This window comes from Schistocerca nitens, chromosome 5 (assembly GCF_023898315.1).
Source record: "Schistocerca nitens isolate TAMUIC-IGC-003100 chromosome 5, iqSchNite1.1, whole genome shotgun sequence".
Taxonomy (NCBI): Eukaryota; Metazoa; Arthropoda; class Insecta; order Orthoptera; family Acrididae; genus Schistocerca; species Schistocerca nitens.
In genome coordinates this window covers 299,124,234-299,139,445 of record NC_064618.1, presented here as the reverse complement: position 1 = coordinate 299,139,445, position 15,212 = coordinate 299,124,234, and the positions used below count along the sequence as shown (strand labels likewise).

At 41.7% G+C, this 15,212-nt stretch overlaps 1 protein-coding gene across 2 annotated transcripts in view; it reads right to left on the bottom strand.

Moving 5' to 3' along the window:
- Positions 1–15,212, bottom strand: part of LOC126259874 (probable enoyl-CoA hydratase echA8) — an 85,692-nt gene that overhangs the window by 48,563 nt on the left and 21,917 nt on the right. For both annotated transcript variants that reach the window (XM_049956934.1, XM_049956935.1), the window contains exons 2-3: positions 11,213–11,466; positions 8,212–8,356 (exon numbers count right to left, since the gene is read on the bottom strand). In XM_049956934.1, coding sequence (XP_049812891.1) covers positions 8,212–8,356; positions 11,213–11,466 — 399 coding nt within the window. The remainder of the gene's footprint in view (positions 1–8,211; positions 8,357–11,212; positions 11,467–15,212) is intronic.

The following is a 15,212-nucleotide window of genomic DNA, read 5'->3' as shown; positions in this document are numbered from 1 at the left end:
GGAATGACGGCAGACGTGGCAAAGCATCGGACACCCGAGGACTCAGAAGCTGTTGTGGTAATGCATCCCGGGCATCAACTTTGTCCATTAGCAACCGCAGCGACTGTTGCAAGATGTCTAACTGGAGCTGGAGCTACTGCTGCTGCTGCATGAGCTTCTGCTGTTGCTCTAGAAGACAGACCAACTTTGCCTCCATGCTAACAACTACCACCATTTACCTCGTCGCCAAAAATGTTGTAACCGCGACCGGAGAGGTCGCGGGGTGGCCGAGAAAGCGCAGCGGGACCAAATGGAGAGCGGCCAGCAAACAAACAATGACGACAACACACGAGAAGCAACAGAGTGACAGAGGCAACCAAATGAATCCAAGACATCCACTAGTAATAAAAACAAAGAACAGTAAACATGCTGTCTGTTGTTGAGGCGATAGGTCAAGACGCACGCAATGATTAGACTCGCAGGCTGAGCAAGAGGCAGGCACACAGGCACTTAAATACATGATCGGGGTGCCACTATTGGTCGCTGGGACCACGTGTTCCACTGTGGCGCCCTCACACTAAATGTGGGCCAGGAGGCGCGCACTGCCACGGCTTACGGCGTGATGGTGCAGAGACCTCTAGGGGTCTTCGACATCCATGACGTCTGGCGCAGATTCAAATTCCGCAGCTCACGGTACCAGAGAAAGGATCTGGAATGCACACAATGTGAAGCAGCTACTGAACACTAACATGTTTTACTCATTAGCATTTTGTGCCACTGGGTGGTCAGCTCTGTTCTTGGCCACAGTTTGGTGGTGGCTATTCATCTTGGTGGACAACTGATTGGTGGTCATGCCCACATAAAACGCTGTGCAGAAGTTGCAGCAGAGCTGGTATATGAAATGATTGCTTTCACAGGTGGCCATGCCCATGATAGGATAGGACAGGCCTGTGACAAGACTTGAGTACGACGTGCTGGGTGGGTGAACCGAGCAGCACAGCATCCAATTGAAGACTTGTCAAATCAGAAGGCAAGTCTGGTGATCGTCTATCAAGTTGGCCCAGTCCAGCATATTTGAGCTCACTTGACCAGTGGTGGTGTGGCCAGCTACAACTATCCAACTAGTACCTGGACTGCAGCACTTGTCCTATATTAGCTGTAGAAGATGCGCCAGAAAAAAGATTTGTGCATGTATCCTTGTATTCAGTTATCAACTTTGATGATAAATTGCTGTGTTGATATTCAATATTCAAATAAAGTATAGTGTTTTGGCCTACACATTAGTTTGCAACAAATAGATAGAATAACGGGACCACTCACCACAAAACAATGTCAAAACACCATCAAAATGGTTGTTGGTACTGTTGAAAATAATGAGCTTGGCAATGAGATTGCTTTGCTAAAGGCCAAGCATTGTGCCAACATAACTGAAAATTACAGGAAACATGGCAAATTGTTGACACAGATGGTATTTAGTGATTAGGTGGGAAGTTAATAAATTCTTAAGTGAATCACAACAAGCCTCTCGATAACTACAGCATTAGAAGTTTAAACATGCAGCCCCTTAGTGCTTATCCTTGAGATTCCCACCAACAGATTGCATAAATGGCTACTTGTAGTCGCTGAGCCAGAATCTTTGGAAGAGGTGGTTCACTGGACACCTGCATCAGCTGCAGAAATGCAATAAATGGACATCAGGAGGACCATGATAGCCCTAGATTGGCGATCTCATCCTGGTCATCGAGGACAGTTTGTTTCCTCCTGTGTGGAGGTTGGGTCTCACTGAGCACACATTTTCCAGTAATGAAACTGAGTCCCCTCTGCAAGCAGTGAAACACTGAAGTGTTCCCGCCCATTTGTGTGGTGGTACACAAGGACTACCCACTGCCAAATTGTTATTTACAGCAAAAAATTTTAGCTCACAATCACACCTTAAGAATCCATAAATGTCTTCTTGTGGACTTGATGTTGTCAGTATGAATTTCATAACTATCTTGTTGAAGGTCTCGCATGTTAGTGCCCTTTATGTTAAATATTCCTAGATATTGTTTGTAGTAATAGTTATTTTTATAATTTTCCATGGTTTTCAGTTTTCGTTTTTAGTCTGCTGTTTTAAATTTATGCTTAGTTGGAAAAAAGGAGAAGATCCCTTTTAGGGTGAGAGTAGACTGAATCCCTTCAGGCACTTCTGCCACTTGTAGTGTGTAACACTCCTACCCACAACATGGATGAGTATCAAGTCAAAATTTCAGTAAAAAAATATTAACTATTTGCAGTATCCACAGCATAATATCATAGTTTTTGCAAAATAATAAACTGAGCTTTGAGCAGGAAAATATTTTTTAAGTACCAGGTTACTTATCTGGCTGAATAGGAGGTGTCAAACATTGTGTCATATTTAAACATTATTATTTATTAAAACAACTAGTGATGAGAAGTCTCAGAAAAAAAGACAGGAGGACAGTGAGTCAAAGAAATTCAGCAAGATCTTGAGGCAGTTGGACTTAGAATTACTGATGCAGAGAACAAAAACAAAATGAACACTCTCCTTATGAATCATAAATTTTCAGCAGAAATGACGCACAGCAGACTGGTAGAGATTTCAGACGAGTTAAGAAAATTGCATTTGGAACGAATGAAAAAGTACTGAGCTGAGCGCAAGAAGCAAGTAGTCCAATCTTCAAAGAGAAAGTGAACGTGGAATGATTCAAGTGGTCAAATGTGGCCAATCAAGTTAATAATAATAATAATTTATGTTCATTGCAGATATCCTGAGTGATTCTTTGGAGTCTTTCATATTCTTATCTGCTTGCATGAGTTTTGCTAAATGAAGAGTCTTGAAACACTGAATTCAACAGCACTCTTACACACTGATGCACTCCCTCACTTACTTATTGATTCTCTGCATTTTCAGCCACGATCCCCTTTAGAATCTCAACAATGCTTGGTATTTACAGTACAGAGTGGGTCAAAAGTTGCAGTACACCCTTTTATGCCAAAAATCCTGCAGGAATGGGGAAACCTGAATATTCCAGTATGGTTTAGGTGAGGTGGTCTATCTTTTACAGTATGTACTGAATGTGGGTGCCAGCTTGAATTTAAGTAATTTTTTTTTTTTTAATCTCAAGTAACACCAGCATTTTCTGGCAAATTCACTCCTGTAAGCAGATTTGAAATACCAGTTATGGTTCAAAAGTTACAACACTTTTTTTTTTCGTTATATGTAACTGAAGATGGCTTTGATCAAGGAGGAGAGAATTGAGGACATTTTGATCTCTGGAGAAGGGAGTTTCCATGTCACAGCAGCAGATTTTAACAACTGCCAACCAGAAAGACATCCAATTTCACACAACACAGTCAAGTGCTTCATTTCCAAATTCCAAGAAAATGGGACTGTGGCTGACAAGGCATGGAGTGGCCATCCAAAAACTGCTACTGACGAGATGACCTCAACAATGGTTTTGGCATCCTCCGTGAAGAGCCCACACCGCAGCACATGACGTCTGTCAGCAGAATATGGAATTAGCCAGCCATTGATAGTACAGATCCTTCATGCTTATCAATGGCATCCATTCAAGATTCAGCTACTCAGCATCTAAGAGGGGACGACCCAGACAGATGTATGCAGTTTTGCATGAGGACCCTAGAGCAAGTTCAACAAGATCCCTCTTGTGCACAACGTATCCTGTTCAGTGATGAGCAAAAATTTCTTATCACAACTACAGACACTGGAGTGACCAGAATCAACACTGGATGAAACTTTCTGGGGCAGTTGGTGATGTAAAGGTTATGGTGTGGTGCGGAATATGAGGTACCTGTGTAATCGGACCCATTTTAACTGACCAGAACCTAAATGCTCAATGCTACCTGCAAATGCTGCAAGAAGTGGTGTTTCCCTTAGTTCTGAATGAAGATGGCAGCTTTCCCTCTTACTTTCAACAGGACGGGTCTCCACCACAAAATGGAGCAGTTGTTCATCAGTGGTTAGTTAGGTGGTCAATTTCCTGGTCATTGGATTGGCTGAAGTGGTTCTGTGGAGTGGCACCAAGATCACCTGATCTCACACCACCTGACGTCTATCTGTGGGACTGTTTATGCAGAGAAAATAAGAAACAGACATTATCTTGACTAACACACTGAAGATGCATGTGCCAGCATTTCTGCAGAAATCCTTCTGCGAGCGTGTGACGATTGGATTAAGTGCCTTCAAATGTATGTTGACTGAGAGGGACACTTTGTTGAACACATTAAACAACTGTCCTTTATGGATAACAGTCCAGTCCGTAATTCCAACCAAAATGTGTTGTAATTTTTGAACCATAACTGCTAATTCGACTGTGTTTACAGGAATGAACCTGTGAGAAAATGCTGACGTAATTTGGCGTATTACAAAACCTCCTTTCCATTTAAAAAAACTGACGTAGATTCAAGATGGCCGATTTTAAGATGACACCCATGTTCATTACATACTGTAAAAGAAAGACCATACCTTACTGGAACATTCAGGTTTCCCCATTTCTCTACAAAATTATTTGAGCATGACATTATGCTCAGCAAAAAACATAAGCATATGTTTCAAAATTGGTTTCATAAAATATAGAGGCTTTGAGTGTTAATTATTATACACTCCTGGAAATGGAAAAAAGAACACACTGACACCGATGTGTCAGACCCACCATACTTGCTCCGGACACTGCGAGAGGGCTGTACAAGCAATGATCACACGCACGGCACAGCGGACACACCAGGACCCGTGGTGTTAGCCGTCGAATGGCGCTAGCTGCGCAGCATTTGTGCACCGCCGCCGTCAGTGTCAGCCAGTTTGCCATGGCATACGGAGCTCCATCGCAGTCTTTAACACTGGTAGCATGCCGCGACAGCGTGGACGTGAACCGTATGTGCAGTTGACGGACTTTGAGCGAGGGCGTATAGTGGGCATGCGGGAGGCCGGGTGGACGTACCGCCGAATTGCTCAACACGTGGGGCGTGAGGTCTCCACAGTACATCGATGTTGTCGCCAGTGGTCGGCGGAAGGTGCACGTGCCCGTCGACCTGGGACCGGACCGCAGCGACGCACGGATGCACGCCAAGACCGTAGGATCCTACGCAGTGCCGTAGGGGACCGCACCGCCACTTCCCAGCAAATTAGGGACACTGTTGCTCCTGGGGTATCGGCGAGGACCATTCGCAACCGTCTCCATGAAGCTGGGCTACGGTCCCGCACACCGTTAGGCCGTCTTCCGCTCACGCCCCAACATCGTGCAGCCCGCCTCCAGTGGTCTCGCGACAGGCGTGAATGGAGGGACGAATGGAGACGTGTCGTCTTCAGCGATGAGAGTCGCTTCTGCCTTGGTGCCAATGATGGTCGTATGCGTGTTTGGCGCCGTGCAGGTGAGCGCCACAATCAGGACTGCATACGACCGAGGCACACAGGGCCAACACCCGGCATCATGGTGTGGGGAGCAATCTCCTACACTGGCCGTACACCACTGGTGATCGTCGAGGGGACACTGAATAGTGCACGGTACATCCAAACCGTCATCGAACCCATCGTTCTACCATTCCTAGACCGGCAAGGGAACTTGCTGTTCCAACAGGACAATGCACGTCCGCATGTATCCCGTGCAACCCAACGTGCTCTAGAAGGTGTAAGTCAACTACCCTGGCCAGCAAGATCTCCGGATCTGTCCCCCATTGAGCATGTTTGGGACTGGATGAAGTAATTAACAAGTTTACTTCAAGACAATTATTTCATTTTATACATCTTGAACGAACATTCTGTTCAAGTATTTTCTTTTTTATTTCAGATGTTGTTAAAAACTAATTGGTGTAGTTGAAAATAAACACATGACCATAAGCATACAATCATACAATAAAATTATAGAATATTATGATAAGGATAGTTGTTACTCAACATATAGCGGAGATGCTGAGTCGCAGATATGCACAAGAAAAAGACTGTCACAGAATAATCTTTCGGCCAGCAAGGCCTTTATCAAAACTAGACAACACACAAACACACACACACACACACACACACACAAATCAATTCACACAACCATGACCACAGTCTCTGGCAGCTGAAACCAGACTACGAGCTGCAGCACCAGCGCATCATGGGAGAGGCAGTTGGTTGGGGCTAAGGAGGAGGCTGGGGCAGGGAGGGGAAGGGATAGCAGGGTAGGGGTGGGGGATGGTGAAGTGCTGCTGGGTAGAGTGTACGGACGATGTGGAGAGAGGGTAGAGCAGCTAGGTGCAGTCGGGAGGTTAGAGATTAGATGGTGGGGAGGGGAGAGAAATAAAAAACTGGGTGCATCGCTGGCATAGAGGGCTGTTTAGTGCTGGAATGGGAATGTTCCAGCACTACACAACCCTCTATTGCACCAGCACATCCAGTCTTCTTACTTTTCTTGTTTTCTGCTCCCCTCCTCCTCCCCCTCCCCTTTGTCTAACCTCCCAACTGCACCTAGCTGCTCTACCCTCTCTCCACCTCGTCCCTGCACACTCCCCAGCAGCACTTCACCGTTCTCCACCCATATTCTCCTATCCCTCTCCCTCCCCACCCCAGTCTCCTCCTTACTCCCATCCAGTTGTCTCTCACATCATGCACTGCTGCTGCTGCTGCTGCTTGTAGTGTGGTCTTGTGTGTTTGTGTGTGTGTGTGTGTGTGTGTGTGAGTGTGTTTTTGTCATTTGTTTCTGACAAAAGCCTTGTTGGCCGAAAACTTATTTTATGACAGTCTTTTTGTTGTGGCTATCCACAACTCAGCATCACCGTTACATGGTGAGTAGCAACTATCCCTTTTATAATATTGTTACATTCCATCCTGGATTTCCCATTGTTTAAAGTTACAGAATATTGTGATGTTTAGAAATCAGATGTATCACATATCATAGTAAGTGAATCTCAGTCTATTTGTTGTGGCGTAACAAGCTAGCTACGCCACACTGAGAAGTAGCCGAAAGGGCACGCGTCAACTCACGCCGTCTTGCGTTAAGTCTGAAACAGGATACATGATGAAAGCTATAAAGAAAAGAACGGAGCTTCTCGTATACTTAACTTTAATTTCTTGTTGTACATTGCTCTTGATAATACAAGTGAGACTCTCTCCAGATATGGTTAACTGCGCCTTGCTAGGTCGTAGCCATGGACTTAGCTGAAGGCTATTCTAACGGTCTCTCGGCAATTGAGAGAAAGGCTTCGTACGTGTAGTCGCTAGCAATGTCGTCCGTACAACTGGGGCGAGTGCTCATACGTCTCTCTAGACCTGCCGTGTGGTGGCGCTCGGTCTGCGATCACACAGTGGCGACACACGGGTCCGACATGTACTAATGGACCGCGGCCGATTTAAAGCTACCACCTAGCAAGTGTGGTGTCTAGCGGTGACACCACACTATTACTTTACAAGTGACATCTTGTGTAGTCTTACAGCTGGGTAGGTCAGTCTGCCCAGTATAGTCTGCTCCCTGTTGAAACCTTTGTTACTGTAAGTGCTGTAATGAGCAGATGTACCAGGTATTTCTAAGACTCAGCATCAAGAGCAAGTGTCTCTGCCTGGCAAGCTCCAGAGATGGTAGTGAACATATGTATGTGAGTTGCAAATGTGTGTGCATTTTTTTTTTTCTTTTAGTACCTCTGATGAAGGATTTGGTCTGATATTTAAAAAAAATCTAGCAGTCTATTTTCAATATGCCTGCCTGCCACTCAATGGCTCCTCCATGGAGTGAGTAACAATGTCTTTTTCTATTGTTATTTCACAATAAAGTATTCATCTATCATTAGTGAAAACTACTCTCAAAATAGGGATATTCATACAATACCTGTACATTTAGTATCATACCACATTTGTAATTTCTTTCATTGTTTGGACATGAAGCACTAGGTGTCCAAAGCTAAGCCAGAAATTGTTCATAGTGTTAAAAGGATTGTGATAGACTGATACTGGACTGATCAGTGAATGGTTCAGTACTGCAGCTCTTAATGAAAGAGAAAAATATTAAGGGATCATTACACCTAATGACACCCTCATTACTAACCAAAAGGTGCAAGCACGTGCCAGCACTAGAAATTTTTCTCTCCTTTGTCATCAACTCCAGACTAAGTTCAGTCATTACTATCATCTATGTACAATGGAACCACCGAAAATAATTTATTTTCATTAAAAGTACATTCTATTAGGCTGTAGTCATGATATTGTTGGGCTTCACTATGATAAATCTGTTATAAGCTCACCAAATCGTCGACAGAATACTCCCATGACTGCTGTTTCTTCAACAACCCTAAGATCACACAGTAATGCAAGTTCAAAACCACCAGCTACTGCGTAGCCACTGACAGCAGCTATTAGAGGTTTCTTTGTAATCCTTCTTGTTAATCCCTATCAGAGACAAAAATATTTAAATGATAATTTTTCGACTGTGTGATTTTTAATAACAAAAGCAATAACAATAATTGTATAATAATAATTTTAGAATGATAGTATAGCAAAGAAATTCTTGGCTAAGTGACAGTCAAACCAAATGAAAATCTTATGATATTAGAAATGAAATTATAACAGAACTGAAATAATAAATGATGAAAGATCAATTTAGGATGTAAATAACCAGTGACAATGTCTTCATTACCCACCCAGATAACTGCACATGTTAAAGCGCTGCTTCTGGGATGGTGAGATGTGCCAGTCCCCAATTAAATCTGCTCAGTGAATTAACAATGAGGGTCGGTGTGCCAGCCAGTCTGAATGTGGTTTTAGGCAGTTTCCCAACATCTGAATAGGTGAGTCTGGGCTGGTACCGAATTCCCACCTCAGTTGCACAATTTGCAAAAATTTTGAAAGTTTTTGCATAACTCTCACTACACACAGTCAGCTGGCATACACACATTCTGTCATTCTGTCCCGGAGGGTAACGAGGTGGTGACAGGAAGGGCATCCAGCCACCCCTTAAATTAACTGTGCCAAAACCATCAATAACCATCACAACCCTGCACACATGCAGGACAAAGGCACAAGAAAATTAACGAAAGAAGAAGATAATCTTTATTGTTAATAACACAATCTTTTGACACAATTAAAAACGACGAAGAAATAAGATCATAGCTCATGTAGTATTATAGATATTGTGATGGTTATTAAGTCAACAACGGTAGATCAGTGGACTGAATTATAATATTGCAGGCATTAGACCAACAGTTTAAGATGAACAGTTCAGTGAAAACTGTACATACAACTTCTTTGCAACTGTGTGTATGGTCAGATAACTTTCTTTTCTTTTCTTTTTTCTTTAAAAAAAAACTATCAGCCACACTGGCTTTTTCATAACTCAATTAAATGTCTTCCTCCATGCATAGATCATCTAGCAGGAAGTGAGTTGTGGTCCAGACACTGAATATCACTAGAGTTCCACAGTGTATTCACAATATTTGGTGTCACACCTCATGTCTGAAAGTTGATTTTTCACCATGTAACACCCATTGTCATTCTGTTTAGTGAAAACCAAACCACAAAAGAATACACAGCCACCAGTTTTTCAGACAAAAAGAAAAACAGGAGAGTTAGAAAACAGAATGAGGAGGACACAAACATAAGAGAGATACAAACCAATGATGCACATCTGATACATGATATAGTATGACGTACATGTTTCCAGTACCAAAATCACAATAGAATCTATTTTAAAACCATCAAAACTTGAACAACTGCAGTTGGACAGACAGAAAAAATATATTTTGGAATTAATGGATAAACAGCCACAATTAAATTTGCAGCTGTGATTCCACCATTGTTTTAGATTCCTCTCCTAATAGTCCTTGATTTAATGTCATAAGTTAATTTTACTCCCATAATATACAATGATAACAATTACACATTGTTAATGGTTTTATATATTTCTAATTTTTCTATCTTTAATACATCTAAAGACAGCACTAGTCCAGAATGAGATTTTCACTCTACAGCGGAGTGTGCGCTGATATGAAACTTCCTGGCAGATTAAAACTGTGTGCCCGACCGAGACTCGAACTCGGGACCTTTGCCTTTCGCGAGCAAGTGCTCTACTAACTGAGCAAGGTTAGTAGAGCACTTGCCCGCGAAAGGCAAAGGTCCCGAGTTCGAGTCTCGGTCGGGCACACAGTTTTAATCTGCCAGGAAGTTTCATATCAGCGCACACTCTGCTGCAGAGTGAAAATCTCATTCTGGAAACATCCCCCAGGCTGTGGCTAAGCCATGTCTCCGCAATATCCTTTCTTTCAGGAGTGCTAGTTCTGCAAGGTTCGCAGGAGAGCTTCTGTAAAGTTTGGAAGGTAGGAGATGAGGTACTGGCAGAAGTAAAGCTGTGAGTACCGGGCGTGAGTCGTGCTTCGGTAGCTCAGTTGGTAGAGCACTTGCCCGCGAAAGGCAAAGGTCCCGAGTTCGAGTCTCGGTCGGGCACACAGTTTTAATCTGCCAGGAAGTTTCATATCAGCGCACACTCTGCTGCAGAGTGAAAATCTCATTCTGGAAACATCCCCCAGGCTGTGGCTAAGCCATGTCTCCGCAATATCTTTTCTTTCAGGAGTGCTAGTTCTGTAAGGTTCACAGGAGAGCTTCTGTAAAGTTTGGAAGGTAGGAGATGAGGTACTGGCAGAAGTAAAGCTGTGAGTACCGGGCGTGAGTCGTACTTCGGTAGCTCAGTTAGTAGAGCACTTGCCCGCGAAAGGCAAAGGTCCCGAGTTCGAGTCTCGGTCGGGCACACAGTTTTAATCTGCCAGGAAATTTCATTTCAGCACTAGTCCAGTTCATCAGATGGCTGATAGTTGATAAGTGGGACATTATTCAAGACATAACAGCAGAAAATATATTTTTTAAATTCTATTAAGCATTCACACAAAGTAAATCTCATAATAATTAGAAAATAAACTATTAATTTTTTCTCATCCTTTAAATAACATTTGAAAAAGGTAAGACACCCACAGTTGCACCTGAAGATGTTTTTATGCACCTCGGTGTGTTTAACAAAAATTTCAATGACAAAATTTACTTGCCTTTTGATTAACATTAAAGGAAGTAGACCTGCATAAAATATAGTTTGAGTGATGTATGAAGGCAATGGGATGTTCTCTGCTGTGAGAGTTATTTATAACTGTAATTGATGAATTGCTGCTCAGTGTTTTAATTTGTGAATGAGGAGGTTCATTCTAATTTTTTTTCTTTTCTTCTTTTTCATATTTGATACTATCAGGTTACACCAGTGCTCACCATTCCTCCTGCTGCAATTTCCTTGCGTAAATTCTCAAAACTCTTCACTTCTGCCAAAGTTTCCAGATCAAATCCAGAACAGAAGTTGCCTCCAGTACCATACAAAACAGCAACTGAGGAAGAAGGGTCATCTTCAAAATTTGTAACAGCTGCTCGGAGTTTTCTTGCAACTTCAGGGTTTACACAGTTTCTCTTGTTTGGTCTATTGATACCAATAGTGGTTACATCAAATACTTTGTCCACCAATATTTCATCTGAAAACGTGGTTATTTCAATTATCTCTAAGTAAAGAACAAAGTCACAAAAGACACATAGCAATTACAGCTTCAATGGAAGTACATAGAAATCCACCAAACTTATATGCTGCAGCTAAAAACCATGACATTTGTCCAATAGCTAGATGAAAAACATAAAAAACAAATAAACAGTTTAAATTTTGTGACTGATGCACATGCCTAAGTGAATTATGTACAAATAGGAAAAGTGATAATTACAGATATAAATCTGTTCCTGCAGTCATTTAATTTTTATTATGTTATGAAATAAAATATAGCCAATGGCCTTGCTGCAGTGGTAACACCAGTTCATATTAGATCACTGAAGTTAAGTGCCATTGGGCTTTTCTACCACTTGGATGGGTCACCATTCAGGTCTCCTAAGTGCTGTTAGTAAGCAGGGTGCACTCAGCTCTTGTGAGGCCAATTGAGGACCTACTTGATTGAGAAGTAGCAGACACCAGTCACAAAAACTGACAATGGCCATTAGGGTGGTGTTCTGATCACATGCCACTCCATATCTGCACCCAGTGACGCCTAAGGGCTGAGGATGACACAGCGGCCGGTCGGTACCATTGGGCCTCTACAGTCTGTTCAGACAGTGTTTGTTTCTTTCTGAAAGTAAATATAATTATTCTTTCCCCCTGTGATGGTTGATATATGATCAATTTCTAGGTAGCAACTGAGAAATTTTCCTTCACAAGCTCTTACAAACAATTCAAGGTCTTGAGACATTGAAATGTCTCATTTGAGGGACTGTTTGTGGGCATCCAATTTAGAAGTCTCAGAGAAAGAGAATTTAAACAAGCATCTTCACAGGGAAAAGAAGGAAGCAACCACAGGCACATTGAGGGGGAAAGAACAAAGCAACTACTGTAAGCAGTGAAAAGTTTTAGGAAGGGTGTTTCTGTGGAGGATTAGATTATTGTGGCCGCAATGCTCAGTCAGTACAGGGTCTGTTAAGTACTGCAAAAGCAGTAGTGTACTTGAGTCCTGGTTGACAATTCTTTATTAAATTACAATTCTTTTTGCATACAGTGATCAAAGGATCACTTTTGCAAATGTTATATCTATTACGTAATAAAACTGGAAGCAGTCACATCCATAAAATATCTAGGAGTATGTGTTTAGAACGATTTAAAGTGGAACAACAACATAAAATTAATTGCAGATAAAGCAGATGTCAGACTGAGATTCATTGGAAGTATCCTCAGGAAGTGTAACGAACTCACAAAGGAAATAGTTGTCAGTCTGGCATGTGTACCAGCTACGACTAATAGAGGTAATTGAAAAGATCTAAGGAAAAACAGTGTGTTTCATTACAGGTTTATTAAATAAGTGTGAAATCATCATGGAGATGGTCAGCCAACACCTGTGGCAGATACTGCAAGAGAGATGTTCTGCATCATGATCTGCTTTCAGAGAGCATACATTCTTAGAAGAATCAACTAATATATTGCTTCCTCCAATGCACATCGTGCAAAAAGATCATGAAAGTAAAATTAGATATATGAGCTCACATGGCGCCTTACCAAGAATAATTCTTCCCATGAACCATTCGTGACTGGAAAAGGAGAGGGGGGGGGGGACTGACAGCGGTACACAAAGTATCCTTCCCTACACACAATTAAAGTAAATTTGTATAAATAGAACTGTTTTGCAAATTACAGACTGTGTAATAAGGTAATGCTTTCTATTCACAAAAATAGTGTCCCAATTCAATCTGTTCAGTTGCATTCTTACTTACAAAAGGTTTACACCTGCTTCTAAACGACAATTTCTGCTGTTCAGCTGTCCACAGGAAGCTCTGAAAGCTGTCAGCTCACCTGCATAAAGTGACCAATTCTTAAGAAATTATGGAGAATATATCAACTTTCTGAGTGTGATGAGAGAAAATAATTTTCAACCAACCAATAACAAAGAGTTTCAAATGTAAGTCACAAATATGTAATAATTATGCAGGCCAAGTGGCTGGGATCTCAAGCATTAAGAAGCTTCTTAAGATTCCTGTTAGAACTGTTTTGCAATTTACAGACTGTGTAATAAGGTAATGCTTTCTATTCACAAAAATAGTGTCCAAATCCAATCTATTCAGTTCTATTCTTACTTACAAAAAGTTTACACCTGCTCCTAAACTACAATTTCTGCCATTCAGCTGTCCACAGGAAGCTCTGAAAGCTGTCAGTTCACCTGCAGAAAGTGACCAATTCTTAAGAAATTATGGAGAATATATCAACTTTCTGGGTGTGATGAGAGAAAATAATTTTCAACCAACCAACAACAGAGTTTCAAATGGAAGTCACAAACATGTAATAATTATGCAGGCCAAGTGGTTGGGATCTCAAGCATTATGAAGCTTCTTAAGATTCCTGGTCCAGGAGATGAGGCACGGAGATGCTGGTTTGGTCAGCAGAACTGATTCATAGGCAAGTGAACAGAGAAAAGATTATTCAGAAGAAAAGTAATGAGCAGAATAAAGATAAAGGCCTCATTCATCACACCTACAAATCTAAATAAGCCACTGCACAGTGCACTGTAGAGGGTACACTTAAATTAGAGATTATCTGTGCTATTTCATTTACTTCTACATCTACATCTACATCTATACTCTTCAAACCACTGTGAGGTGCATGGAAGAGGTTATGTCCCATTGTAGCAGTTATTAGGGTTTTTTTCTGTTCCATTCATGTATGGAGCATGGGAAGAATGATTTTTAGAATGCCTGTGTGCATGCAGTAATCATTCTAATCTTATCCTCATGATTCTTCTGTGAGTGGTATGTAGGGGACTGTAGTACATATCTAGTCATAATTCAAAGCCAGTTCTTGAAACTCTATTAATAAACTTTCACACAATAGTTTACATCTATCTTCAAGAGCCTTCCTGTTCAGTTCCTTCAGTATCTCTGTGACACTCTGTCACGGATGAAAAAACCTGTAACCATTCACACTGCCCCACTCTATATGTGTTCAATATCCCCTGTTAGCCCTATTTGGTACGGTTCCCAGACATATGAACAATATTCTGTGATGGGTCACACAAGTGATTTGTAAGCAATCTCGTTTATAGACTGATTGCACTTACACAGCATTCTAGCAATAAACTGAAGTCTACCAACTGCTTTACCACTGACTGAACCTATGTGATCATTCCATTTCATATCCCTACAAAGTGCTACACTAAGGAATTTGTATGAGTTGGCCAATTCCAGGTGTGACCCATTGATATTATAGTCATAGGATGCCAATCTCTGCACCATGTTGAAATCGATCATGATCTGACTATATTTATGCAGCTTCTTTCAGATAGTACTTCATTATAGATAACTGCATCATCAGCAAAATGCCGGATTTTACTATTAACATTGTGTAAAAGGTCATTAATATACAACATGAACAGCAATGGCCCCAACACATGCCCCTTGGGTATATCCGAAGTTATCTCTACATCTGATGATTGCTCTCCATCCAAGATAACATGCTATGTCCTCCCTATCAAAATGTCCTCAATCCAGTCACAAATTTCACTTGATACCCCATATGAACGTAATTTTGACAATAAGTGTAGGTGTGATACTGAGTCAAATGCTTTCCAGAAATCAAGAAATACTGCATCTACCTGACTGCCTTGATCTGAAGCTTTCGGTATGTCATGTGAGAAAATGGGAGTTGGGTTCCACATGATCGATGTTTTCGAGTTCCATGCTGTTGGCATTGAGGAGATGA